The sequence below is a fragment of the Misgurnus anguillicaudatus genome, chromosome 24, assembly GCF_027580225.2.
Source record: "Misgurnus anguillicaudatus chromosome 24, ASM2758022v2, whole genome shotgun sequence".
NCBI lineage: Eukaryota > Metazoa > Chordata > Actinopteri > Cypriniformes > Cobitidae > Misgurnus > Misgurnus anguillicaudatus.
In genome coordinates, this window is record NC_073360.2 from 32,243,312 (window position 1) to 32,270,928 (window position 27,617).

Below are 27,617 nucleotides of genomic sequence, written 5' to 3' on the forward strand. Positions count from 1 at the left end.
CATAACGTTTCATATTTAAATTCATAATGCTTTCTTCGGTTCTCATTTAACTGTGTTCATTTGTGTGACAGAAACACTTCAGCAGTTTTGCGTACTGGTGATATGAGAATGGTTATAATCTGTTCTTGACTTGAGAACCACTGACGGAGTGCTTGCATGCTTAATTTTAACAGCTTGCAATTTTTCTCTCCTGAAACATTTCAACTAGTTTGCAAGTTCTTGTTGAAAATACACCCAAAATGACATCTCTGCTAGCCCAGCCTGAATCTACAGCCATGTATTAGTTTTTTTTCAAAACTCATTGGTATAAGACATTGTTAACTACATAACCAGGAAAAGGAAATCCTTGGGTGTGGACATCACGGCACAACACATATTATAAGAAACATAATTATTTCTTCTGCTGAATGAGAGAAGCATTTATTACTCTTTCTTTACTTTCTTCTATTTTATTTTGTGTCAACTGGTTTTCATCCAGTCCATTTGTTTGAGCAAGGGGCTGAGAAGGTAAGGTTAAAACAAGAAAGCGAATATTATGTTTATTAAAGAAACATATTATTGTACCCTTTCACTTCTTATTTAAGGGTATATCAACCCATAATAGGAACAATTGTGAAAAACACTTTAGGTGGTAAACTGATGAAAGTCATGAGATGTGCACTGTTACATAGTTCTGCATGTTGTGTTTGGGATATAATGAAATGTTTTTACATTTGAGCTTGTTTGCAGTTTATAAGTGGTATTTTTCTATATAAGAGGAAGCATTGTGATCCAGAGATGAAAGTACTGATATATCTTCTGTTTCAAGGTACCGTGTCACTTTACTTCTATTTATGTATTTTATAGAGCAAGAGATTCTGTCAGAGGACACTTTATATACATTACAGGCCAAGAGTTTTGATTTATTTTGGATGCTTTAAGTCACCAACATAATTCCCACAGTTGCATTTGTGTTATGCCAGTTTGGAGGAGTTTATTATTATTCTTTTATGTGGAAAAAATATAAATAAAAAACGAGTGAGTGTGTCCAAACTTTTGGCCTGTACTGTACATGTATTCATATAACTAATCCACTATAAAATAAGTGAATTTTAAGGCAAAACAAAGGGGAATGATGATACAGCTCTTACATTTATTTTAGTCTAGGACTAGTCTAATCCCTGTCTGGGAAATCGCAACTTATATGTTTATGACTTATATATGACATGTTGCAGTATGCTAAATGAAATTATAAAATTTAATATTGACAAGTTTGCGTTAATGATATATAAAATAAAGCATATTTGGCGTGCTGTCCGAGGGGAGGGCTCAGAGCTGTGAATTTTAGCCATAACACAGAGTGCTCCACCCTCTTTAACTGGTATAGATATACAACCAGAGAGTGAGGTGATGGGGTGGAGGAGAGATGCTGCAAAAAAACTCTGTCATAAGACAGTGGTGAGGGACGAATATGTATAGACACCTCTTTATGCTGATTGCCTGGATTACATGACCTTCCTCCTTTTGAACTTAGTTAAAAAAGTTTATTTGTTTAATTTCTATGTTTATGACAATGTATTTTCCAGAGTCCCTACAGTGGCTTCCCTGAAAATCAAACTAATGAACTTGTTGATTGTATCAATCTCTTCTGATTGAGCTTCAGGAACTTAATGTTAAATTGTCAGGTTTAACAGACAACCATTAATACATTCATATTATCTAATGTTTTTCTCACAGGTGTTCTGCAGTATGAGACTTTGGCATGGAAAGTAAGAATGCCATCAGAAATTCATGGCCTCAAAGGTTCCTGTCTGGTTATACCGTGCTCTTACTCTTACACTTCATACCCACCAACTAACCCACGTAGAGTTGTGTGGTATCAGTATGTGTCGAAAGGCTACCCTTTAGTTTGTGATGCCTGGAATCCAGGCAATGTCATTGACAAGTTCAGAGGAAAAACTTATATATATAGGCATACAAACTCAGATCGGGATTGTAGTTTGCTGATCAAAAGCGTGAATCCGTCCCACAGTGGGGAAAAAGTATATGCATGGATTGACCCAGATACTATTGGATGGCGCACCTATAAGTTTTATGATGTCACCTCCACGATTATTGTTGACAGTACGTAAATACTTCACATGTTCTTTTAATGTAATATTTTTGGTTTTAAGTGTCATTACAGCTGTATCATCGGTTGCCTAACTGTAACATTTTTCCCTACTGAAGCAAATCCACAGCAGCCAATCATTAATATTTCTGGAGGAGCAAAGACCGGTGACAGGATTACAGTAGCGTGTTACACCTACCACACCTGTCCATACAGAAAACCAAACATCATTCTGAAGGGTATTGAAGGACCTGATAAAATAGATAATGTCGATATCAAAAATGGTCAATGGAAAACCACTCTGACTCGCACCGGTGTTGTAAAGGCTGAACGCTCCAATATTGAGTGTACTGTAACACATCATGGAGGCATAAAAAGAACATCTACAAAATCGCAAAGTGCAAAATGTAAGTAAAACATTTATGTGCATTGAAAAGTATACATCTATACTTGCCTCTTTCACAATGAAAAAGTCAGTGAACATTAAACTGTGAAACGAAGGAAAGTAAAAGTAAAAGTTACATTTATTCAAATGTAGCTTTAAATCATGTTTGATGTTTGTGCCAAGAGATTGTAATTTTAATTTTACTTTCAGGTGTCCATTCTAGTATAACCATTGAGCCTAAACAGGCAGCAGATATCATAGAGGGTGTTGAAAAGACCTTCACTTGTACCGTCCATCATTCCTGCCAGAATAATCCTCCGATCCTCTCCTGGAACTATGAGAATATGCCGGTCAATTATGATACAAAACAACTTACAGGGTTTGAATTGGTCACCTTCTCCACCATAACCTATTTTGGGACAAAGAAAGACGATGGGAAGAAATTAATCTGCACTACAAATATTTCTGGACAGAAAATCACAGCATCTGTCAACTTACATGTACAACGTGAGTGATTTCAAGACATCATACACGATGTGTGCAATTCCTCTGTGTCTTTTCACTTATAGATTTTTATCTGTAGATTCTTTTACAGAGCCTCCAAAAACAATGACTCCAGTCCAGAATAAATGTATGTGTTTTACATTTGTCCTTTAGCTCTTTACATGATATATACATCATAATGACCATTAAAGGAATAGTCTACTCATTTTCAATATTAAAATATGTTATTACCTTAACTAAGAACTGTTGAATCATCCCTCTGTCATCTGTGTGTGTGCACGTAAGCACTGGAGCGCGCTGCTACGCTACGATAGCATTTAGCTTAGCCCCATTCATTCAATGGTACCATTTAGAGATAAAGTTAGAAGTGACCAAACACATCAACGTTTTTCCTATTTAAGACGAGTAGTTATACGAGCAAGTTTGGTGGTACAAAATAAAACACAGCGCTTTTCTAAGCGGATTTAAAAGAGTAACTATATTTTATGGCGTAATAGCACTTTTGGGAGTACTTCGACTCGCCTGAAAAGTCCGTTCCCCTTCTCACTCTCATAATGGGAGAGGGAGGGTGTTACTGCGCCGAGTCGAAGTACTGCCAAAAGTGCTATTACGCCATACAATATAGTTACTCTTTTAAATCCGCTTAGAAAAGCGCTACGTTTTATTTTGTACCACCAAACTTGCTCGTATAACTACTCGTCTTAAATAGGAAAAACGTTGATGTGTTTGGTCACTTCTAACTTTATCTCTAAATGGTACCATTGAATGAATGGGGCTAAGCTAAATGCTATCGTAGCGTAGCAGCGCGCTCCAGTGCTTACGTGCACACACACAGATGACAGAGGGATGATTCAACAGTTCTTAGTTAAGGTAATAACATATTTTAATATTGCAAATGAGTAGACTATTCCTTTAAATGACTTCCTTCTTCCACTTCCTTTAGTGTGTGCGATTCCTCTGTGTCTTTTCACTTATAGATTTTTGTCTGCAGATTCTTTTACAGAGTCTCCAAAACCTATGACGACAGTCCAGAACAAATGTACGTGTTCACATTTGTCCTGTAGCTACTTACATGATATATACATCATAATGACCAAAAAAATACTTCATCTTTACTTCCTTTAGTGTGTGCGATTCCTCTGTGTCTTTTCACTGCAGATTCATTTACAGAGTCTCCAAGACCAGTGAATTCTGTCCAGAATAAATGTATGCGTTTTACATTTGTCCTTTAGCTATTTACAAGATATATATACATCATAATGACGCATAAATGACTTCATTCTTTCACTTTCTTTAGCTGTTTCCCAGAATGAAACCAATGTGATGACCTTTGACTTGAAGACAATTGGACTTTACATTCTAGCCCCCTTATTTGCCTGCCTTCTCATTTGCATATTTGCTGGAGTCATCATATACAAGAAGTGTAACAGGTACATGTGTGTTACATCTGGGTTAGGAAGTCTGAATGAAGTATTTATGATATATTGACATGGTGTAATTTTGTTGAGCATTTATAGCTTTTCATACAGTCATATAACACTGTCAATTTTATTTATAGGTGTTTACCTGCTAATCCACCAGAATCACAGCTGGAACGAAGGTACAGTACAAACATCAAATACTTTTGCTTCAAATCCCTTCAAATAATAAGTATTTTATGATTGTATAATATGTGCCGAGACATTCAGTTAATATCATTATCTCATTTTGAAAGTGGTGCATCTAATGCATCTAAGCTTGTGTACAGTAAGTAAATGTGGGTGTGGGTGTTAATTTCTAAAATGTGTTGCGCCTGGTGTCATTGAAGTTTTAAAATACAGAGAAGTATACGAGTTCATGCTGACAATCATCATCAGTTAAATTGTGTGGAAATGTGTCATATATTTATTAAGTTAAACCAACAAGCATTTTTTATCTATTTTTGAGTGATGAAAACATGCCTAGAAACCGCTCTCGACCTAAGCAACCTTACCAGACTCTAAAAAATGCTGGGTTTTGTCAACCCAATGCTGGATTGTTTTAACCCAACTGCTGAGTTATTATAATCCATGATTGGGTAACAACAACACAGCATTGGGTCATTTTAACCCATCAGTGTGTTCTGTGCAATATTTCAGCATTTTTAGAGTGCACCTAAATCAGCCATACCATAAATTGACTGAATTGTTTTGTCTTGCTAAAAAGCCAGTTGTTCTACAAATTATATAAAACAATGTAAACTTGCAGGTACGTATGCTGATAGATAAATGTTGTATGACCCCTTGTATGTCACCATTCTCTGTCTCTCTGCTTCTGCCCAAAACTTTCAGAAAGAATTGCAAGTAAATGGTCAATGTATCATTTAGGTATATGTATGTTTTTGGTACTCATATGTACATTTGAGGTATCAACTCGGTAAAAAGGTGTACTCTTCAAAATGCATCTGTATAAGTGTAAAATAATGAAGCAAAGGGATAAAGTAAATACATCTATGTGTTAATCTGTTCACAGGTCAAATGATGCAGTTGCGGCACACAAGACTTTCTCTAAACCCCCTATACCATCACCAGAATGGTATTGTGCATTTAAACCATGTCAGCCTCTAAAACTGTAAAGTGAAAAAAATTTTATAAAATATTTTTGTGCAGTATTATAGTAGACTCAACTATCTGTCTTAAGTCTTAAAAACAAAGGTGCATCATATTGGCATAGAAGAACCATTTTTGTTTGTACAGTGTGGTTTTATAAAGGACCTTTTAAAGGCGGAGTCCACGATGTTTGAAAAACGCGTTGTAAAAGGAGACGGGCCGACTACCAAAACACACTTATAGCCAATCAAAACAAATCAAATGCCGGGTTGCGTATGCGTGGGGCGGGTCTATCAACAGAAGGTCCAGATTCTATTGGGGTAGGGGCGTGGTTGTTTAGGTGATTTCAAATATCCACAGTGGCTTTCAAACATCATTGACTCCGCCTTTAACATCTGAAGAATCTTTCTGTTCTTTGCGATGGAAAAGGTTCTAGATAATTTATTATAACATATAACATATAAGTGGTTAAAATTGCCACTTTGTAGGTGTGTGCAAAAATGTCCCGTTTTGGGTGTGTCCTTTTAGATCCAAATAAGCGGTTTGGTACAATTGAAGCTCAATTGTGCTGTGAATTATTTTTTCTCTTTATTTTTCTCTGCACTAAGTGACAGTGCTGTGATTGGATAGTGCAGATTAAGGGGTGGTATTATTATAATAAGAGCTCCTTATGACATCACAAGGAGAGCCAAATTTCAACGACCTATTTTCTCATGTGCTTGTAGAGAATGGTTTACCAAAACTAAGTTACTGAGTTGATCTTTTCACATTTTCTAGGTTGATAGAAGCACTGGGGGCCCAATCATAGCACTTAAACATGGAAAAAGTCAGATTTTCATGCCATGGCCCATTTAAAGCATAAAATAGGCCTAGGTACTTCACATTATGGGGAGGTTTCCTGGACAGGTCTTGTCTTATTCCCAGACTAAAATTGAAGTTTAAGCTGCCTTAATTTAAAAACACCTTGTACTGACATATATCCGTGCCATTGTTTTGTGTCAAGATGCACACCATTATTGTTTCTTGTAAGATATTTTTTTAAATAACACTTAAATGACCAAATATAAGTTATAACTAGGTCTAGTCCTTGATTCTTCTAAACCTCGTTCAGGAAACCGCCCCAGTTTGTAATGCTTATAGTTTCTGACTATATAGGCTACATAAAGATATGTGGGGATGTGATTCATTTACATTTTTAAAGCAACACAGTGTAGTTTCCATATAAAAATGACTTACAGCCCCCCATGTGGTTGAAAAGCGCAACAGTGCCTGGTATCAGACACTGTTCTGCAGGCGGGGGGGGGGGGGGGGGGGGGCTGTGTGCTCTACCCTCCACTGCCACTTTCAGAGTGTGCTTGTAGCAACTAGGAGGTTGCTCAGGTTGAAGCAACAGTACAATTTGTCCAGTTAAAAGTTGTTCTATTACTGAAATAATTTTAGAGAAATTATTTAAAGGTAAAAAAAAACTACATAGTTGCTTTAACATTATTTCTTAACAACATTAAAATGAGTTTCTGTTATTACACTGTTATCTACCTTAGGAAATGCTTGAATTGTGAGACGATGCTCTGATTTCTGATAAAGTATTACGTGAATGTTGCTCTCCCGATGCATGATGTGATTGCTGTCGCACATCTGACAAACCACCGAGCGCCTCAGACAGTTACTCAACAACAAATAGTGGAGTTGGTTTAATCTTGTCAGTAATTTTGCATTAGCTTAGCATTAGCTCTGAAGCTTTCGGAGGTGGACGCGGGACTGGAGCTTCCTCCGCCATTGTTTAAAATTGGCACACAGGGCAAAGAGACCTGACCTCTTTTTGACCCTGATTGGCCCTGACCTGATCCTGACTGTATTAAAGGAATAGTCAATTTTCTTAAAAAAATCCAGATAATTTACTCACCACCATGTCATCCAAAATATTGATGTCTTTCTTTGTTCAGTCGAGAAGAAATTATGTTTTTTGAGGAAAACATTCCATGATCTTTTTAATTTTAATGGACTTTAATGGACCCCAACACTTAACAGTGTTAATGCAGTTTAAAATTTCAAAGGATTTTAAACGATCTCAAACGAGGCATAAGGGTCTTATCTAGCGAAACGACTGTGATTTTTGGCAAGAAAAATAAAAATATGCACTTTTAAACCATAACTTCTCGTCTTTCTCCGGTCCTGTGACGCACTAGTGCGACCTCACATAATGCGTCATCAGGTCAAGAGGCCACGGATGATGTATGGAAACTACGCCCCAGTTTTTACAAGCGTGGGGAAAGAGGACCGTTCCGACATTGTATGTCAGTGTGTTGTATGTCAAATGATAATAATTAATGTCTTTGTGTCAGTTTATTGTTTAAAATGGTCCGCAAATGTGCGTTTCATATATGTAACACGTGACCTTTCCACGTCATTACTAGGGTTGGGCATCGTTTTGATTTGAACGATTCTGATTCCAATTCCGATTCTTCCTTTCGATTTCAGTTCTTTTCGATTCTCAATTCCGATTCTTTGAGGGGTGGAGTCAAAACATGACACAGGCTCATTTCACAGAGGAAATGTTTATTTTGATTCAATGAGTTTTAGTTTTGGGAACTGCAGCTTATGTAGGAGAAAATTAGGAACGTTGTTGTTCACCACAACTAGCAATTTGGTTAAGCGCTTTGTGTTACGGGAAAATGGGTATTGTCTCTTTAAGAATGTGGGGCTTGTAGTGCAGACCGTGCTGAACTCTGGGTAATGTAGTCGAGGAGCACTGTGTTCGCATGTGCGTTGTTAATAGTGATACACACAGAAGGAAATACAAGCTGTTTTCATGTTTATCTCAAGTTTATTTGCAAGTTTTGCCCTGCCACCCGGGTGTTCAGATGATGTAAACCTGATAAGAAAGCAATGGAGACTGTTTTGTTGGAAATAAAAAAAATGTGCTTCGGAACAACGTTGTCTGCTCATCACTGCGTGTAAACAAACCCGAGTAAACTGTTACAACTACCGTCACGATAGCCGAGGCGGATGATAAAAAGGTAACATTTGTTACACTACAATCACTTATCTGATTGTGACGACGAGGTAATGTTTGTTGGCGCAGGGTTGCCTGAGGAGGACGAGACCGTTGACCTGCACAGCACGTCGAACATGCTACAGTCCTTGTTAATTTGTACACCATGCAGGCGTAGGTGTTTAGTCATGTTTGTAGTGCATCCTCCCGTGCAAGAAATAAGTTTATCACATGTGTTGCACTGTGCCGACCCAGGCTTTTTTAATGTGAAATAAAGCCACACTTTTGAGCGTCGCTTACCGTGCTCCATGACTGCAACAGAACAAGTGGGCGCGTGCGCGGCAAGCACTTCCGGAAATACGGTGGCCGCTATGGAAACCAAAACTTGCACGTTTGGAACCGATGATCGGAATCGAAAACAAATTTTCTGAATGATTCCAATGGCATCGTTATTTTGGAACCGGTTCCATTTGGAACCGGTTCTCGATGCCCAACCCTAGTCATTACGCAATTACGTGAGGTCACGCTGGCTCGTCAAACAGCCGAAGGAAGAAGAGAAGTTGTGGTTTAAAAGTGCAATATTTTTATTTTTCTTGCCAAAAATGACAATCGTTTCGCTAGATAAGACCCTTATGCATCATTTGGGATTGTTTATAGTCCTTTGAAGCTTCGTTTAAACTGCATTAAAACTGTTAAGTCCATTAAAATGAGAAAAATCCTGGAATGTTTTCCTCAAAAAAAAAAAAAAAATTCTTCTTGGCTGAACAAAGAAAGACATCAACATTTTGGATGACATGATGGTGAGTAAATTATCTAGATTTTTTTTCTTTTTTTTAAGGAAATCGACTAATCCTTTAAACAAACTTATCAAACTGATGATGGCAGTGAGCATTACCCAATAAGAGGTAGAATAGCATAGAGTCTTTACAGAATGAAGTTGGGAAAGGTTTTTATGAATGAATGCTGCACAACTCAAAAATACATACAAATGACGTCCCTTGTCAATTCAAAACGTGGGTGCTTATTCTTAAAGGATGACCTCGGAAAGGTTTGGGAAATTGTTGCTTGGTCAAAAAAAGAGCTTTGCTACTGAAAAGCTATTTGATTTAGAAACTACAAAGCTACCACCAAGCTACTGAAAAATGTAGTTAAACCAGTAGCTTCACTACTTGTAGCGACACTACTGCCCAACACTGATCAGATGTAATATGTTTAAATAAATTTACATTAAAATGTATTTATTAAATGATTTATTAACTTCATTTTCAATTGTTTATTGTCCCCTGTGCAATTTAGTCAGAGAAAATCCTGCACTGTGAGTATATAATTGATCATTATCATAACACCATTTTAGTGAATTAACACACAGTTTCTGACCTCAAATCGTGTCTGAAATCTTATTGACTGATTTCACCTCTTTGTCTCTGATTTTATACTTTAAGATTAAATCTAAATTCAAACATGTATTCAAAATAAAAAAATAAAAATAAAATAACTTTGTCATGGATGTGTCATGGAAAAATAGCATCAACATTTTAATTCACATTATTTTATATTAGACTTACTCTAACTTTGTCTAAATTGTTTGGCATCTGGATCTTTCTATGGCTTTTTGAGCTCTAAGGAGCAAGTTGGCTAGGTAAACAACTTTTCAGGGATAATTTACCCAATAGCACTTTAGTTTCTTCCCCTTGCAGTAGACACATCATTTTGATCAAAGTATCCTAATATAATTATATTGTTATTAATTTAGAGATGGCAAATACTAATGCCTAGAGGGTCTTAATTTTTGCAAGCTAGGAAAGCTGTCACTAGGACAGTGCCCTTCCTAATAAATAACGTTAGGTTCTGATACAGTATGTACCTTTGAGGTGCTAATATGCAGTCTTTAGGACAAAGGTTTACTTTTTGAAAGGGTACTGCCCCAGTGACCCATTTTATAGCTTTTTTCCAAATGTGTGCTGCCCTCTAGAGGATATTAAATAAAATATTGATAAAAGTTTTGGTCTTCAGTAGAGTTTCTGGTAGCACAGCTAAAGACAAGAGAACAAAGTGCAAAATATGGATTGCTATGTCTGGCTTTATTGGTGTTATGTGTTGTTTGTGTTGGAGTTGCCTGTTATCAATACCATTACAATCTGCTATACTTCATTATCCATCTCACCTGTTGTATGTTTGAATAAACACCCATTTGGTTGTATTCCGTTGTCATATCCATCTGTCTACCATAACAGAAGTCTGGACGATAAACCATAAACATGTCAACAGACACTGCAGACCCATTTCAGGAAGTGGTGTACACACTATGCCAGGCATTACTTCGCACTTCTACAACACGAGTCACAGCACAGATCCATGTTACCGCAGACAGTCACAGCTCTTATGACTAACCCGTTGCCCTATTCTGGCTTGGTGAAGAAATGTGAAGGTTTTCTTTTGCATTGTTCTTTAATCTTCAAGATAGCATTTATCATATTTTTACTCACCAGAGAGGCATTATGGTGAGCTGAATCCATCTGGCAGCAAAACAGATCATCTGTTCATACCATCCAGGACTTCATGGATTATTTTCAAGAGATATTTGGTATTTCAGCTGGTGGTTCTACTGTTTGCGGGACCATCTTAAACAGGGAAAGTTGTCTGCTGCCAAGTATACACTGAAATTTTGCATGCTAGCAGCCACTAGTGGTTGGACTGAACGAGCCCTTATCATCACCTACCATAATATACTGAAACCAGTGTTAAGGTTAAAGCTATCAGCTTATGATGACACCATGGGCTTAGAGAGGGGATGTGTCTCCCCTGCAAGAAGCTGAGTCCCAGATAGGGTTAGATAGAGTCAGATAGAGTTAGATTTGATTTTACATTTTATTTCAATTTTTTATCGCATAACCCAATGTAACCCAATGTTTAACTAGTAGATGTCCTCAATTTGTGGTGTGTTCACTGGTTTATAATTTTCAATAATTTTCAATTTTCAATAATTTTGTGTAGCGATAGGTTAAATTTAGTATTATTATCACATCTTTAACTGATATGCATCTATAGTACTGACAAATAAATAGTAATTTAAGTTTATTTGTTTTTATTGTGTTTCGATTGCATAAGTTGACCAATGGCGGGTCCAGTTGTACATTATCAATTCTTATTGGCTGTTTTTCCGCTTGAGTTAAAAACTGACAGGGCACTCGAGTCTACACAGTGTTATTTCAGGTTTGCAGGCAAGTTGTTTGTGAAAAATACCCACTTTTGGTTGAAATATCTCTATTATCAATACCTAAATCCATTATTTTATATTTGTTCCACAGACCCATTTGTGTGATGCCCTGACACATCAAGGCATGGACTCCACTAGACCTTTCTATCAGAACCAGCATTCACTTTGTCAGCAATTTCAGCTACAGTAGCTCGTCTGTTGGATTGGCCCACATGGGCCAGCCTTCGCTTCCTACTTGTATCAATGACCCTGTCGCTGGTGTTAGAAGCAGGAAAAATGTGCAAGCGCGAGGATCTGAGCAAGGGCCAAATTGTGATGGCTAGTCGACTGGGTCAGAAGCATGTCCAAAACTGCAGCTCTTGTGGGGTGTTAACAGTCTGCAGTGGTCCGTTCCTATCAAAAGTGATCCAAGAAAGGTAAAGCAAGGGTCATTAATGCATGTGAGGAGCGAAGGCTGGCCCGTGTGGCCTGAACCAACAGACAAGCTAAATTTAAGCATAAGGAATCTAACTCTTTCAATGTGTTAATAAGTCAAAATGCATTCAATTAGATCCATTAGACCCACCCCCTCAATATTTAGCTATAATATCCATATTTTTAATAAGCTTTTTTTGTTATTATCAAAGAAATTTCCCTAATTTAGGTCCTGGCTGGGTTCAACCAAATGTATGTGTTGTTGTTGTTAACTCTATTTGTAATCACTGTGGAAAATGATCTTTGGCTTTACCATAAATCACAAAAAATATTTAGCTACATATACATAACATACCACAATACTGTACCATAGTAAAAAAAATAATTTAAGGTCACCTGCAATTAAAATTTAAGCAGCATTCGGCACAAAACATAGTTGACCTTTTATATTGCTTTCTACTTTTTCATTATGCTCTACATGTACGTGTGTCTGTTAGAAACACTTCTGCAGTTTTGCGTACTGGTGACATGTGAACTGTTATAACCTGTTCTTGACTTGAGAACCGCTGACACAGTAGTGCTTGCATGCTATCAAAAGCTCACATTTTTTCTCATCTGAAACATTTGAACTATTTTGAATAGTTGAAATGTTGTAATTTGCATACAACTTCTTGTTGTAAATACACAAGAAAAATCCAAAAGAACACTTTTATTACCCAAGCCTAAATCTACAGCCATATTTTGTTTTTAAAAAAAACTTTAATTTGGACTTGAACTTGTTTAACCACAAAACCAAGAAAAAGGAAATCCTTTTGATCTTTGTGGGCGTGGACATCTTAGCAAAACACATATTGAAACTTATAAAAAACACATCATTCTTTCTTCTGCTGAACAGGAAAAGGATTTATTACTCTTTTTTACTTTATTTTGTTTCAGTTGGTTTTCATCCAGTCCACTTGTTAAAGCAGGGGATGAAAAGGTAAGGTTGAAACATGGAAGTGAATATTACATTTAATTGTTAAAAATAGTAAAGGGCTTCACCCAATAAACCCATAATGGGAACAATTGTGAAAACACTTTAGGTGGTAAACTAAAAGTCATGTGATGTGCACTGTTACATAGTTCTGCATATTGTGTTTGTGATATTCTGAAATGTTTTTAACATTTGAGCTTGTTTGCAGTTTATAAATGTGATTTTTCTATATAAGAGGAAGCATTGTGATCCAGAGATGAAAGGACTGATATATCTTCTGTTTCAAGGTACTGTGTCACTTTACTTCTATTTGTGTATTTTATAGAACAAGTGATTCTGTCAGAGGACACTTTATATACATGTATTCATATAACTAATCCACTATTAACTGAGCAATACACAGGTTTGCGGGTTACTTTTGACCATAAAAATCCAATATATATTAATTTCAATCTTAAACATTAAACCACATGTTTATAACTTATATGACATGTTGCAGTATGCTAAATGAAAGCAAAAGTTATATTAAATTTCAGACTCACAAGTTTGCATTAATGATATATGATGATAACGCATATTCAGCATGCTGTCCGAGGGGAGGGCTCAAAGCTCAGAATTTAAGCCCAAGCCCAGTGTACTTCCCCTTCTTTAACTTTGATAGATGAACCACCATAGAGTGAGGTGATGGGGTGCAGCAGACGCTGCAAAAAACTGTTATGGGACACAGGTGATGGATGGCTATAGAGACCTTATTGCGCTGTTTGGTTGGATTACATGATTATGCTTCTCTCGAACTTCATTAAAAAAACTTAATTTGTTTTATTTGCATGCATTTACATAAAAGTGCCTTCCCTGAAAATCAAACCAATTAGCTTGTTGATAGTGTCAATTTCTTTTTAATGTTAAATTGTCAGGTTTAACTGACAGCCATTAATATATTAATATTATCTTATGTTTTTCTCACAGGTGTTCTGCTGTATGAGACTTTGGCATGGGAAGTGAGAATGCCATCAGAAATTCATGGCCTCAAAGGTTCCTGTCTGGTTATACCGTGCTCTTACTCTTACACTTCATACCCACCAACTAACCCACGTAGAGTTGTGTGGTATCAGTATGTGTCGAGTGGCTACCCTTTAGTTTGTGATCCCTGGTATCCAGACAGTGTCATTGACAAGTTCAGAGGAAAAACTGATATATATAGGCCTACATACTCAGATCGGGATTGTAGTCTGCTGATCAAAAACGTGGATCTGTCTCACAATGGAGAAAAAGTATATACATGGATTGACCCAGAAAATGTTGGAAAGAGCACCTATAAGTTTTATGATGTCACCTCTACGATTATTGTTGACTGTATGTGAATACTTCACATGTTCTTTTAATGTAATATTTTTGGTTTAAAAATGTCATTACAGCTGTATCATCGGTTGCCTAATTGTAAATTTTTTCCCTACTGAAGCAAATCCACAGCAGCCCATCATCAATATTTCTGGAGGTTTAAAGATCGGTGACAGCATTACAGTAGAGTGTTACACCTACCACACCTGTCCATACAGCAAACCAAACATCATTCTGAAGGGTATTAAAGGACGTGATAAAATAGATGATGTCGATATCAAAAATGGTCAATGGAAAACCACTCGGACACGCACCGGTGTTGTGAAGGCTGAACGCTCAGATATTGAGTGTACTGTAACACATCATGGAGGCATAAAAAGAACATCTACAAAATCACAAAGTGCGAAATGTAAGTAAAAAATGTATATGCATTTAAAAGCATACATCTCTACTTGCCTCTGTTTTATCTGTGTGTTACAGTCAGTTTCACCATAAATTGAAAAAGACATTGAACATTTTTACTATTTGTAGAAATTTATATAAGGAAATGTAAAAAGTAAAATAACTAAATGTAAAATTAGATAAATTAGTTAATGATATTGTGGGAATGCTCTCAGCCTCTTCAAAGGTCTTCGTTTGTTATAAGACTCAGTTATACATCACATCTCTTCTAAGTGCACAGAAAAAAATAAGACAAATTATGTGCTTTTGAGTCGGTTTTGGATAGACCTACAACCAATCAGAGCAACCGAGTGTGTGATGTATGTTGAAATGGCATCTGTCCTTTTGCAGCCTGACCTGAACTACTAGTTGTTTTACTACAATGAGACTAACATTATGATTGTACTAAGTCTGAGTTAGCGAACGTACATCGACATCTACTATGTTTACAGCATTTCATTTATATCACGACATTGTGAGATATTTACTAAGTCATACCATCAGACTATCTCTTACCATTTGTAAGTTAAATGAACTTCATCCACGTGCTTACAAGCTGGCAAAGACCGTTAGTTATATCCACGTTGTCGTGCACGCCAAGTTGCTTCGTCATGATGCCCAGTTGCTTTTTTCACGTAGTCCTCCATGAGTGCGACCAAAGGAGAAAAAACAACAACCACTGGGTTTTCCTCATGTGCCATCTACTTAGTGACTATCGGAGCCAGATAAATTAAACTTTTGTCGAATCCCATAGGAGAGACTGCAAAAACAAAAATCTATTTTAAAATCAATGTGCTGTTGATATCTTCTAGAACAGACTCGATGGCAGAATCTTCACATCTCAGTTCTCTAGCGGCAGCCGTCTTTGTTGTAAACGGAATCAACACAGGGGCTCTTTGGTGACGTGGTTGATTTACGTTACTGTTGATCATCTGTCAATCATTGTATAAAGCCCTTTCTGCCAACTTGATTGGTTCGACCAGCTTTTGGTCGAGCATAGCCACAACGGATCAACACCAGACCAAACTTCCCAACCTAAAAATGTTGTGGTCGGGGAAAAATTCGATTGGCACCCATGCTAATAATCCCCCATTCTGCAGAATCCCAGAGAATGCCGAAAGTGTTCGTGGGATTCTTCTCTCTGAGCCACATCTGTAATTCCATTCAAATGTAACTTCAAATCATGTTTGATGTTTGTGCCAATTATTTATAATTTAAATTTCAGGTGTCTATTATAGTATAACCATTGAGCCTAAACTGACTGCAGATATAATAGAGGGTGTTGCAAAGACCTTCACTTGTACCGTCCACCATTCCTGTCAGATGAATCCTCCGATCCTCTCCTGGAACTATGAGAAGATGTCAGTCAAAAATGAAAAGAAACAACTTACAGGGTTTGAATTGGCCACCTCTTCCACCATAACCTTTTTGGGGACAAAGAAAGACGATGGAAAGAAATTAACCTGCACTACAAATATTTCTGGACAGAAAATCACAGAATCTGTCAACTTACATGTACAACGTGAGTGATTTCAAGACATCATACATGATGTGTGAGATTCCTCTGTATCTTATCATTTATACATTTTTACATTTCTTTTACAGAGTCTCCAAAACCAGTTAATCCAGTCCAGAATAAATGTATGTGTTTTACATTTGTCCTGTAGCTACTTACATAATACATACATCAGAGTCCTGCAACGGGTCGGGTACGCAGGCGGAGAATTAACTCTGTGCGGGCGGGTAGTAGCGCGAATGAAAATATGTGCAATATTTGTATGTCTAAATTAACTTTACACACACAACATATGACATTTGACTCATCTAGTGATGGTCAACCCGGATCTTTTTAAGGATTCGGGTTATTCTGAGTCACTCACTAATATGATCCGGGTTGTGCGAGTCACTTGAGTCACTTGAATCACTTGGTCAAAATCTCCCAGTTCCAATCGCTAATACTAATGCAACTCAGATCACGCATGCAGCTACGAGTCTACGACTCCTCTGCTCCCAAAAAAGGGCTCATGTGATCTGAGGAACTTGTAAAAAAACATGCATGTCCGTGGTAACATTATCAATAACATAATTGTAAAAGTTCGGTGTGTGTGTTTAGTTTAATTTCATAACGACAAATACAGTATATCAACACCACGTTTAAAGATGTGAGGCTTTGTTGAATTGGGACGTGAGAGGAACGTGTCCTGTTTCAGACTGACTTACAAGATCCACGATAGGCTTCGGTTAATGCAGCCACACAGTCACTCATCCGCGCAAGAACATGATCTTGTGAGTGAGTCCCAGACAGAGCCGCTCGCCCGCTCCTGCACGGGTCCTGTGAGTGAACCACTCACGTCACTCTGAGTGACTCAGTCAACAAGAGGAGCCGTGTACGTTCGTCGGTGGCGGATCTTTACAGCAGCACTGCTGCAACAGTCCTCGTATTTAAAATTTTTAAACATTTGCAGCTTCTACCCAAAACATTGTGCCAGTCAAATATTGCAACAGATTAGCCTACATGAGTCAGTGGGTTAATAACACGAGCAAGGCTCGTTTCTCCTTGTCCAGGATTCAAGCTCTATGAGTTGAGTCACTCTCTGTGTGAATCCCCGAGCCGACGACCAACTCATTGTCGCGCGCACGCATCCCTTTGTACTCGGACTCGGAGCTGCAGAAAATTACGAGTGTGCTTTTGGCTCACTCGGTACCCCCAGTCAACATTTGGTGATGTAAATTAACTCGTTGTTGCAAGTTATAGAACATATGGCAGCTTATGTAGAGTTATGTGTTGTAGTTCTGTTGTAAACATTTGAAGAGCTTTGTGTTTGATCCAATTTCTCATTTTTAAAGCAAAATCTGAGAGGACTCAACTGACTCGGGTTAATGGTCACTAAGGACTCATGGTTCTCGAGTCATTTTAGGGATCGGGTTAAATGATCCGAGTTTCGAGTGACTCGCTCATCACTAGACTCATCACATCACCACCACTGCGACAGTGCGACCTTTGTTGATGCTTCTCGTGGCCTAGTTGGAGCGAGCGCGTTGCAGGAGTTGCATAAAGTGTTGCCGTTGATAACCGGAAGCTGGGAACGTCTTCTCTAAGAAAGCATTTCGAGACTTTGTGTATTTTTTCTTGTTCTTTTTTTCATTAATAGGTCTTTTTGTGTATAGTTATCAGGTTCCATAGCCTATTTAGGTGCCGATTGTAGGCTACTTGAATGGCGCAAAACAAAGCACACTTTAACCTGTTTCATTAGCCCATTTGTTGTGATGTTGAGGTACGAGATTAAAAATAAAGCACTTTAATTGGGTGCAGGTATGGGTTGAGTAACGGACCAAATATTAACGGGTCTGGGTGGGTGCGGATTTAATTTTGATATTATAACAGGTGACGGGTCAGATCTTGTGTTGAACTTTGCGGGTATGGGCGGCAGCAGGTCTCCAAATATGGACCCGTGCAGGAGTCTGATATATATCATAATGACCAATAAATGACTTCCTTTTTTTACTTCCTTTAGTGTGTGCGATTTCTCCGTATCTTATCACTTATAGATTTTTGTCTGCAGATTATTTTACAGAGCCTCCAAGACCAGTGAATTCAGTCCAGAAAAAATGTACGTGTTCACATTTGTCCTGTAGCTATTCACATGATATATACATCATAATGACAAAAAAATTACTTCATCTTTACTTCCTTTAGTGTGTGCGATTCCTCTGTGTCTTTTCACTTATAGATTTTTTTCTGCAGATTCATTAACAGAGTCTCCAAGACCAGTGAATTCTGTCCAGAATAAATGTATGCATTTTACATTTGTCCTTTAGCTATTTACAAGACACAATGACCAATAAATGACTTTCTTCTTTCACTTTCTTTAGCTGTTTCCCAGAATGAACTCGATGTGCTGACCTTTGACAATTGGAAGACAATTGGACTTTACATTCTAGCCCCCTCAATTGCCTTTCTTCTCATTTGCATATTTGCTGGAGTCATCATATACAAGAAGTGTAACAGGTACATGTGTGTTATATCAGGGTTATACTTAGGAAGTCAGAATTAAGTATTCATATTTTGACATTGTGTAGTTTTGTTGAGCATGTATAGCTACGGCCATATAACACTGTCAATATTATTTATAGGTCTTCACCTGCCAATCCACAAGAATCACAGCCTAAACACAGGTACACTGTGCATTTTAAAAAAATGTAATGTATAATTATATGTAGATGTAAACCAACTTGTGTTCAAATATATGTCTCTGTCTGTCTGTCTGTCTGTCTGTCTGTCTGTCTGTGTGTGTGTAGTCGCTAAATGATACATTAATAAAATAATTTTGTATCACTTTTGATGGGTACTGACCACTGCAGACCGGGAACACCTCTGCAGACACTCATTTTTCCTGGACTTTTCCGGAAACTTGTCCTCAAAGATGATGTGTTAGAAGCAGGAATGGGCATGCATAAGGAGCTTAGCTACTTTGAAGGGCCAAATTGTGATGGCTAGACGACTGTGTCAGAGCATATACAAAACTGTAGCTCTTGTGGGCTGTTTTCGGTCTGCAGTGGTCAGTATCTATCAAAAGTGATCCAAGGAGGGAAAAGCAGTGAACTGGCGACAGGGTCATGGGCGGTCATTGATGCAAGTGGGGAGCGTGTGGTCCAGACAAGCTACAAACTAAATAGATGGGTGTGGGTGTAAATTTCTAAAATGTGTTGCGTGTGGTGTATTTGAAGTTTTAATATAGAGAGAAGTACAACGTATACAACTTAATGCTGACAATCTCACACCTTTTGTGCAAGCAAGCAACCCTGCCCGCTTTAGGGAACTCTGCAGCATAAAGTTTGCAGATATCAAAACATAGTTACAATAAAGTTGTATTAGTTAATGCATTACCTAAACTGAACAATACTTGTATAGCATGTATTAATCTTAGTTCATGTTAATTTTAGCATTTACTCCAACAAAATTTACAACTTAAAATAATTTTTAATGAATGCGTTTTGTGTTCTGCATGATGATCACTTTTTAAAACAGTTATGAAAAGTTTAGTATGAAAATATAATCACATATAGTGTGTTCTAATGACTGAACGTGTCTTATGTGTGAGAGCGAGATAGCGTCACTTCGACTCTGGTTAGCTATATTTATATAGTTGGTGTGAATTAAAGTTAAGTTATGTGAACTTGCCTAGAAACCACTCTAGGCCTAAACAACCTTATCACACTCTAAAAAATACTGGGTGAGTGTAGGTCAAAGGGTGACATATAAGGGGTCATCCTTTTCTGTGATTGATTTCTTATAGTAATTTATTTGAAACCATATGGGTGTTGGTATTTACTTTGTCTGCTGATCTACTTGCATATGTATAAGTATAAAAGAATCAAGCAAAGGGATAAATTTACATGAGTCTGTTTATAAAAGCATGCAATATCACACTTCACCTTTCATATTGTGATTGAGTGTTACTTTGTTCACAGGTCAAATGATGATCTGTATGCAGCTGTGGCCCGTATACCATCACTAAAGAGGTATTGTGCATTTAAATCCATGTCAATCTCTAAAACTGTAACTGTAAATTTGTTTTATAAAATATTTTTGTGCAAAATAATAGATTGAAGTCTGTCTCGTAAAAATAAATGTGAAACCTATTGGCATTTAAGAACCATTTATTTTTAACCAAGAACCAAGTTAACATATTTTCGCTGTCCAATAGATGGCAGTGCGGTGATGGTTTACCGTACTTCCCAGACTATAAGCCGCACTGGAGTATTAGCCTCTTGCTTCATAAATGTTAAAATTTATTCATACTGACGTACAAGGCGCACCTGACTATAAGACGCAGCACCAGCCAAGTTATGAAAAAAAACGCGGCTTATAGACAGAAAAATACGGTAATCTGTTGAATGATTTCTGTTTGTGATAAATTTGTGAAAAATTATAGATTTTCGGTTTGTGTATATATGTTCTTCTGAAAAAAAAATTAAAATATATATATTTTTGTCTAAATGGGTTTTCGTTAATTTACTATTCTGTAACATCTTGTATATCATCTCTGAAAATATATAGGCAAAATTCAAAAATAGAGATTTATAGTGACCAGCTGAAAAGACTGCGTCTTAAATGTTCTGCCCAGACCTTGGGAGTGAAACACAGTCGCTCCTTGCTTTCCACAACAAATGACGCTTTTCCATTGCATAGTAGGCTACCCCACGGGTTGGGTTGGGTCAGCTTACTTTTGGGGGGTTTTCCACTTGGTACAGTACGTAGTACCCGTTACTTTTTTTAGTACCACCTCGGTTGGGGTTCCAAGCGAGCTGAGCTAATACTAACATAACGTAAAAATATGCAAGAGTAGCTTTACCTTCGTGCTGTATCGAGCAGACCTGTTGTCATCTGTGCTTTGTTGTAATTTCCCAAACTCCCTTTTAGCAGTAAAAAACATCCACAGGCTGAGAGTCAAAAACACCATACCAGTGTTTTCTTTGCAGTTTGTGGCGGCACATCCGTGACGGGCATGTCCGCATGCATGGCATTTTTGCAATTAGCAAAGCGTATCGACTAGCGTCATGGGTGTTTGTACAGAAACTGTCATGTGAGTCAGGTATAGTGATAAACGCAATGTGCACACATAATTGTGCTGGTCATTTTTGATTTTGTGGCAGACTATCAACATAATCAATGCACACCTCTCATCAGTCCTGTGTAGACTATAGCCCTATTCAGACGGGATTAGTTTTACAGGGGTAGATGTCATAATGTAATTTTACCACAGGACATCTGTGATATTGATGGTCAATTCGGACGGGATTAGAAATCTCAGTAAAACATTCAAAAGTGGGAGGGGTAACTCGATTGTGCAGTGCGTCACCTCTCGTCGTCACGTGCACATTACCTTGCTTCCTGATATCACATCTGCAAACAACATGACACAGACCAGGAAAACGCGAAACACTATGTTTAATTTCAGTTTGGGGAGAACGTTAGTTTCAGAAACAGTTCCGTGCCTCTGAGAAGTAAATTTCACTTTTTAAAAAAAATGTTTGTGTCGTGTTATTTAGGAACTGACTTGCCACTGATTTGTTTTTCCGCCTAGAACGCAAGTAAATGCTTCTTAAAGCGCTTTTATATTTAAAAGAAACTCGCAAATTAAAAGGAAATGACGCAATTTACGTGTATATTTACAGCTGGTCTATTCGCACTGGATTAGTATTACCTGAGGTAATTTCTCAGGACCTTTTTACAGAAGGTAAAAGTCGCCGTAATCTTTACTGACATTGTCCGTAATGATTTACTGACATGGAGCATTCGGACGGGAATAAAATCACTGAGAAGCTCTGATAAAACTTGCTTTACCCCACCTCCCTATGTAAAACTAATCCCGTCCGAATAGTACTTATGCCACACAAAGTTTTTATACAAAGTTCTTATAAGATTGCGGAGCACACAAGAAAAACGAGTCTAAATGAGTAGCTGCTTACTTCAATGATAAACATGCTTGCCTCAGTCTGATAAGTCCTGGTGATGTCAGTGCCCTAAACAATGTTATACTGGACTTTTTCGCACCCAGAGATGAAGGATCAGATGATAGAGACATACTGAAGAGGAGGATTCCCTAGTCATGTTATTGTCACGCTGATATTGTTGCAACATGTGCCTGCTATTCTACACTCTAAAAATCGTTGGGTTATTTTTAACCCATAATGGGTAAATATTGGACAAGACACAGCGTAGGCTTAAAATTGACCCAATTCTGGGTTGTTTTAGCTCAACTACTGGGTTATTATACCCCATAGTTGCATAACAACAACCCAACATTGGGTCATTATGTAACCCATTATGGAGTTATAATTAACCCAGCATGTGTTCTGTACAATATTTACCCATTATGGTATTATCTAAACATTTTGGGGGGATCAAAAGTTCAGAGATTATATGCTAATGATAAACAACATAAAACTTCACTAAAAGTAACAGAAAATACAATAAAGCGAATAGATTTCCTTTCACAAAGATGTCTTAAAACCAGTACCTAATAGACCCCTTCACGGTTCACGTCACAGGCGGTTCCCACTGCATGTCGGGGTCAGAAAAGCCATTACAGCAGATTGAGTTGACTATTATTCGGTATCGTTAAAAATGCCTACTTACGTCGTGGGCTTTGAAAATCGCACCAGGTCTTCCGTTAAGTTTTCGCGATTCATGCAGAATCTCAAAAACAAAAAAAAATACAACATCTGCGGCTGCAAGTAATTAACGTGCAGACTGGGACAATGCAAATATCAAAGAGGCTTGTGTTTGTAGTGCTCACTTCATTTGAGGTAAGTCATCATTTTTCAGCCCTGTTAAATTAAATTATAAAGCCTGGGTGGTATGAACAGTTTGGCCCCATGCTGTGGGCGCACCCGATAGTCATTCAATGTTTACAAACCTTGAAGGGGCCTATACAAGTTCTTGTCGTAGGACAACTTTGATTAACTTTTTTGACCCAATTTAAATGTTGACTATATTTTGAAGTGTTGTGTGTTCCTAAAAGTGACCATTTTGTATCTTTAACAACATGTACAGTGAGAAAAATATGTTGTTTAGCACAGTAAAGTGACTGTTACTTGTAACACTTGAATCTTGTGCTTCTGTTTTCATTGCCACTCTTGAAATTGGCTATATTAATGTGAAATGATTAATGTTATAGTTAATGTTAATGTATATGTTTACACCACAATACATGACGACATTAACAAGTTGCAATCAAAACCCGTTTTCTAAACACTACAGTGAAGTAAAAAGGGCAAATACATCTTCAAAATGAGAGTTATGAATGCTCACAGACAGTAGAAATGTTGGTATGTGGTCTTGGCACTTGCATGCCATTAAAAATACAAAAAAACATCAACGTCTTCTGTTCAGCCAAAATATGAACCAGAGAGTAACAAAATAAAAACAACCTATAGCAGATGCCATGTTATTTACTGTAGTAATATTTCGTGACAACTATTTCACGTCATTGATCCAAAATGCACTATGCACAAAACATAATGGGGCCTCCACAGCTTAAAATGAGTATTACATGTTGGGATTTTTTGAAGTAATATATTTTTTATGTGTTTCTATAAATTTATGTGCTTATATTTGCCTTCTATTACTAAATGATATAAAGTATTTAAGCATACAAGGCTTCATAGTTAATGTATAAGTTTTTTTTTAAAGAACCTTAGACTGAATGGTTCTTTGTTGAAACAATAATGGTTCTTCTATAGCATTGCTGTAAAAAATAATGTAAGCATCTATATAAATGCCAGTTAGATATTTATGATAATGCGAAAGTGTGTTTACTGAAAAGTTAAACTTATGCTTTTTTGCCATTTGGCTGATAAAAATAAAAACTGTATGCTAATCAGACGTAACCCTTAAATAAATTTACTATAAAATTCACATGTAATGATTTATTAACTTCCTTTTTAATTGTTTATTGTCTCCTGTGCAATTTAGTAAGAGAAAATCCTGCACTGTAAGTATATAATCAATCATTATTATTACTAATTGTAAATTAACACACATTTTCTAACCTCAATAGTAAAATGTTATTGACTGATTTTACTTCTTTGTCTGTGATTTTATACTTTAAGATTGAGGATTATGAAGATGTTTATGCCAACATGGAAGATCCCAGCATTTATGGAAACGTCTAATGGAAATGCTCCACATCACCTCCAAAATGTGCACAGTGTTTTCAAAAGAAATAGACAAAAGTCAAACATAGTCAATATTAGAAAAATACAACTTTATTATATATATTTTATATATAAAAATAGCATCAATATTTGTATTTACACGCTTTTATTCATATTATACTTACTGTAACTTTGTCTGATTTGTTTGGCATCTGGATCTCTCTTTGGCTTAATAAATAACATTTTGTCATCATTTACTCACACCTGTTTCAAACCTGTATCAGTTTCCTTGTTTTGTTAAATATATTTTAATAAATGATGGTGAGCACATTACCCATTGACTTCCTTGTTATTTTTTTCTACTATGGCAGTCAAGTGTGTTGTTACCATCATTTATCAAAATATCTTCTGTTGTGTTTAACAGTATAAAGAAACTCATGCAGGTTTAGAAAAACATGAGGGTGAGAAAATTACTTATAAAGCTTGTGTAAACACAAAAACGGGTCTGTAAACGGGTCTACTTAAAGGTTGCGATCTATAAAAAAAATAAAAAAAATTGTCGGGAGAATTTAATTGCAGGGTGGGATCTGAGAATGATTCATATACGCACAATTGCAGGTGATCTGTGATTTATAAAGGGAACATTGCTGTGTTTTATAAGTCTTAATATTTTTTTGCCGAATGCCATTTTCATCTTTTGTGCGTACGTAGATATTTAGTAAGGATTCTATGGACAGTTTTATAAATGAGACCCCAGGATTGAGACTGCAGTTTTGCAGATGCTCTGACCCAATTGTCTAGCCATCACAATTTGGCCCTTAAAGTCACTCTAAAAATGAAGTTTAATTTTTTTTAAAACAAACATTCAAACTACTAAACTACTGAAAAATGATGACAGACTTTCATCTTTTGGGTGAACTATCCCTTTAAGTACACAAATTATGTTTTATTATGTATTAAGGACAAAACAGTAATACATTTATGTTGCATTTTCATCCTATTTTAAAATAAGATTTTGCACATGTGCACTCTCACACACAAACACGCACATAGATATTGTCTCATAGGCGATAGCAAATTAGTTTCTTCTTGTAGTAGACACATTTTTTCATCGAGGTATCTTTATAATATACTGTTATTATTTTAGAAATGGCAAATACTAATGCCTAGAGGGTCTTACTTTTTGCAAGCTAGGAAAGCTTATGACAGTACCTTTCCTAATAAATACCACTAGGTACTGATATTGTACCTTTGAGGTGCCAATATGTAGTCTTTAGGACTTTTGAAAGGGTACTGTCCCAGTGACTGCTTTTGTAACTTTTTTTCTAAAAGTGTGCCGCCCTCTAGAGGATATGAAATAAAATATTAATAAACGTTTTTGTCTGTAGTAGAGTTTCTGGTAGCACAGCTAAAGACAATAGAAGATGGTTAAAAAGTGTGAAGTTTGTAAGTACTATGCCTGGCATGATTGGTGTTATAATACACAGATGGAGATGACAACAAAGAGGCTGTTTACACTTGGTATTAAGATGTGTTTTCATCGATCGGATCACAAGTGGACGAGAGAGACACATTACGTTTACACCTGGTATTTAAATCCGTCTCTTTTGTCCACTTTCGACCGCTTCTCTCCTGAATACTGTGAGGGGGTGGTCTGTCGAGACGGTGGGCGAGTCTCTGCTGTCATTCAAACCCGAGCTGGAGTAATTAATATGGACGCGAACAAATATTATGTCGCAGTCTGCTGCTTGTTTAGCAAGTATACATGCTGCACGGAGTTTTGTACGTGTGTATGTAATAGCTTTCTCTGAATTTTCAGCGCAATTGATGAAATAGGATCGCGCAACTTTTGACACGCTTTCAAAACGAAACTACGGAGATCAGCTGCTTTAGGTTTATCAATGAAATGCTAAAAATAGCGCTGTTCACCGTATGTTCACGCCAGAAGTAAAAAAAGACATAAAACTAGTGTTTAATACCTCAGATTAGATAAATGGGCGGAGAGAAGGCGGTCGCGTGTGACTGTTCGAACGCATTCAACCACATATGCGTTCCGCAACTCCAAAGCGATCCGATCGAAAGTGGTTTCGACTTAGTGATGTTACGTTCGTGAACGAATCGTTCTTTTTGAACGAATCTTTTAGGTGAACGAATCGTTCTCGTTCACGCCATCCATTGACTCATATTTCTCGTTCACTGAAATTTCCCTCCCTTCTTGAGGAGCACGAACAAATGAAGCGCGGCTTTCTTTCCGCCTTCAAAGAGTGACAAAACTACGAGCCAATGGCAATCAAGTATAAGCTGTGGCCGAGCATATGATTGGCTCAACGTACTGAATGAATACGCCCTTCACTGACCGAGCCGCTGTTTTGAGTCTGAACGAACGAGAGAGAGTGAGTGAGAGAGATCGCGTTCTTAAACAAACTGAATGACTGTACAAGTTACAACCTAATGAATGAGAGGGATCGTATAGAAAGCAAGTGCAACGTAAACAATCTTGTGAAAGAATCATGTGGTTTTATTTTAGTAAAGTTATAGTAACCATGTTTAGGCGGACTATTTACCTTAATACAAATGATAATGGTAATTACTGTTGAAAATTTTGGTATTTCTGTTTAATATAGTTTTATATATCTATATAGTTTAATCAACCCTTTCACTGAACTTAAATTAGTCATCTGCGTCTGAACGAAGTCTTGAACGACATGACCGAAATTATATGATTCGTGAACAAGGATCTGATCACTGACTGAACCAGAGGAGCCATGCACGGGAGTCTTTATTTACAACAAATCCAGATTATATGGACTATAATTGTACGTGTGTCTTAATATATTCTGTAACTTGATAAAATTATGCTTAGTATTTCACAATTTGAGCTTTATTAAAAACTAATGAGTTTTTGCAAAAAGTCTTTCATTGTCTTAAAACACATAATGACACATCTTCGCCACCTATTGGCGTATTTATGTATAATTAAGAAATGGTCACTGAACGAATCAGTGAACGAGTCTGAACGAATCATTTTGGTGAA

The 27,617-nt window shown here is 37.0% G+C and overlaps 1 protein-coding gene and 1 long non-coding RNA gene across 2 annotated transcripts; both read left to right on the plus strand.

Moving 5' to 3' along the window:
• The first annotated feature begins 777 nt into the window (after positions 1-777).
• Positions 778-25,871, plus strand: LOC129438923 (sialoadhesin-like). The gene is made up of 13 exons (XM_073863368.1): positions 778-808; positions 1,717-2,103; positions 2,209-2,496; positions 2,685-2,981; positions 16,146-16,442; positions 16,526-16,561; positions 18,484-18,531; positions 18,666-18,713; positions 18,794-18,929; positions 19,055-19,096; positions 20,393-20,443; positions 24,402-24,420; positions 24,539-25,871. Exons 1-13 carry the CDS (start codon positions 778-780, stop codon positions 24,599-24,601), a joined length of 1,743 nt encoding a protein of 580 aa, XP_073719469.1. The 3' UTR covers positions 24,602-25,871.
• LOC129437384 (uncharacterized) lies at positions 4,535-9,971 on the plus strand. Its single transcript, XR_012367889.1, has 3 exons — positions 4,535-4,578; positions 5,469-5,531; positions 9,834-9,971. It is a non-coding gene; the product is annotated as an uncharacterized lncRNA (long non-coding RNA).
• Positions 25,872-27,617: the final 1,746 nt, after the last annotated feature.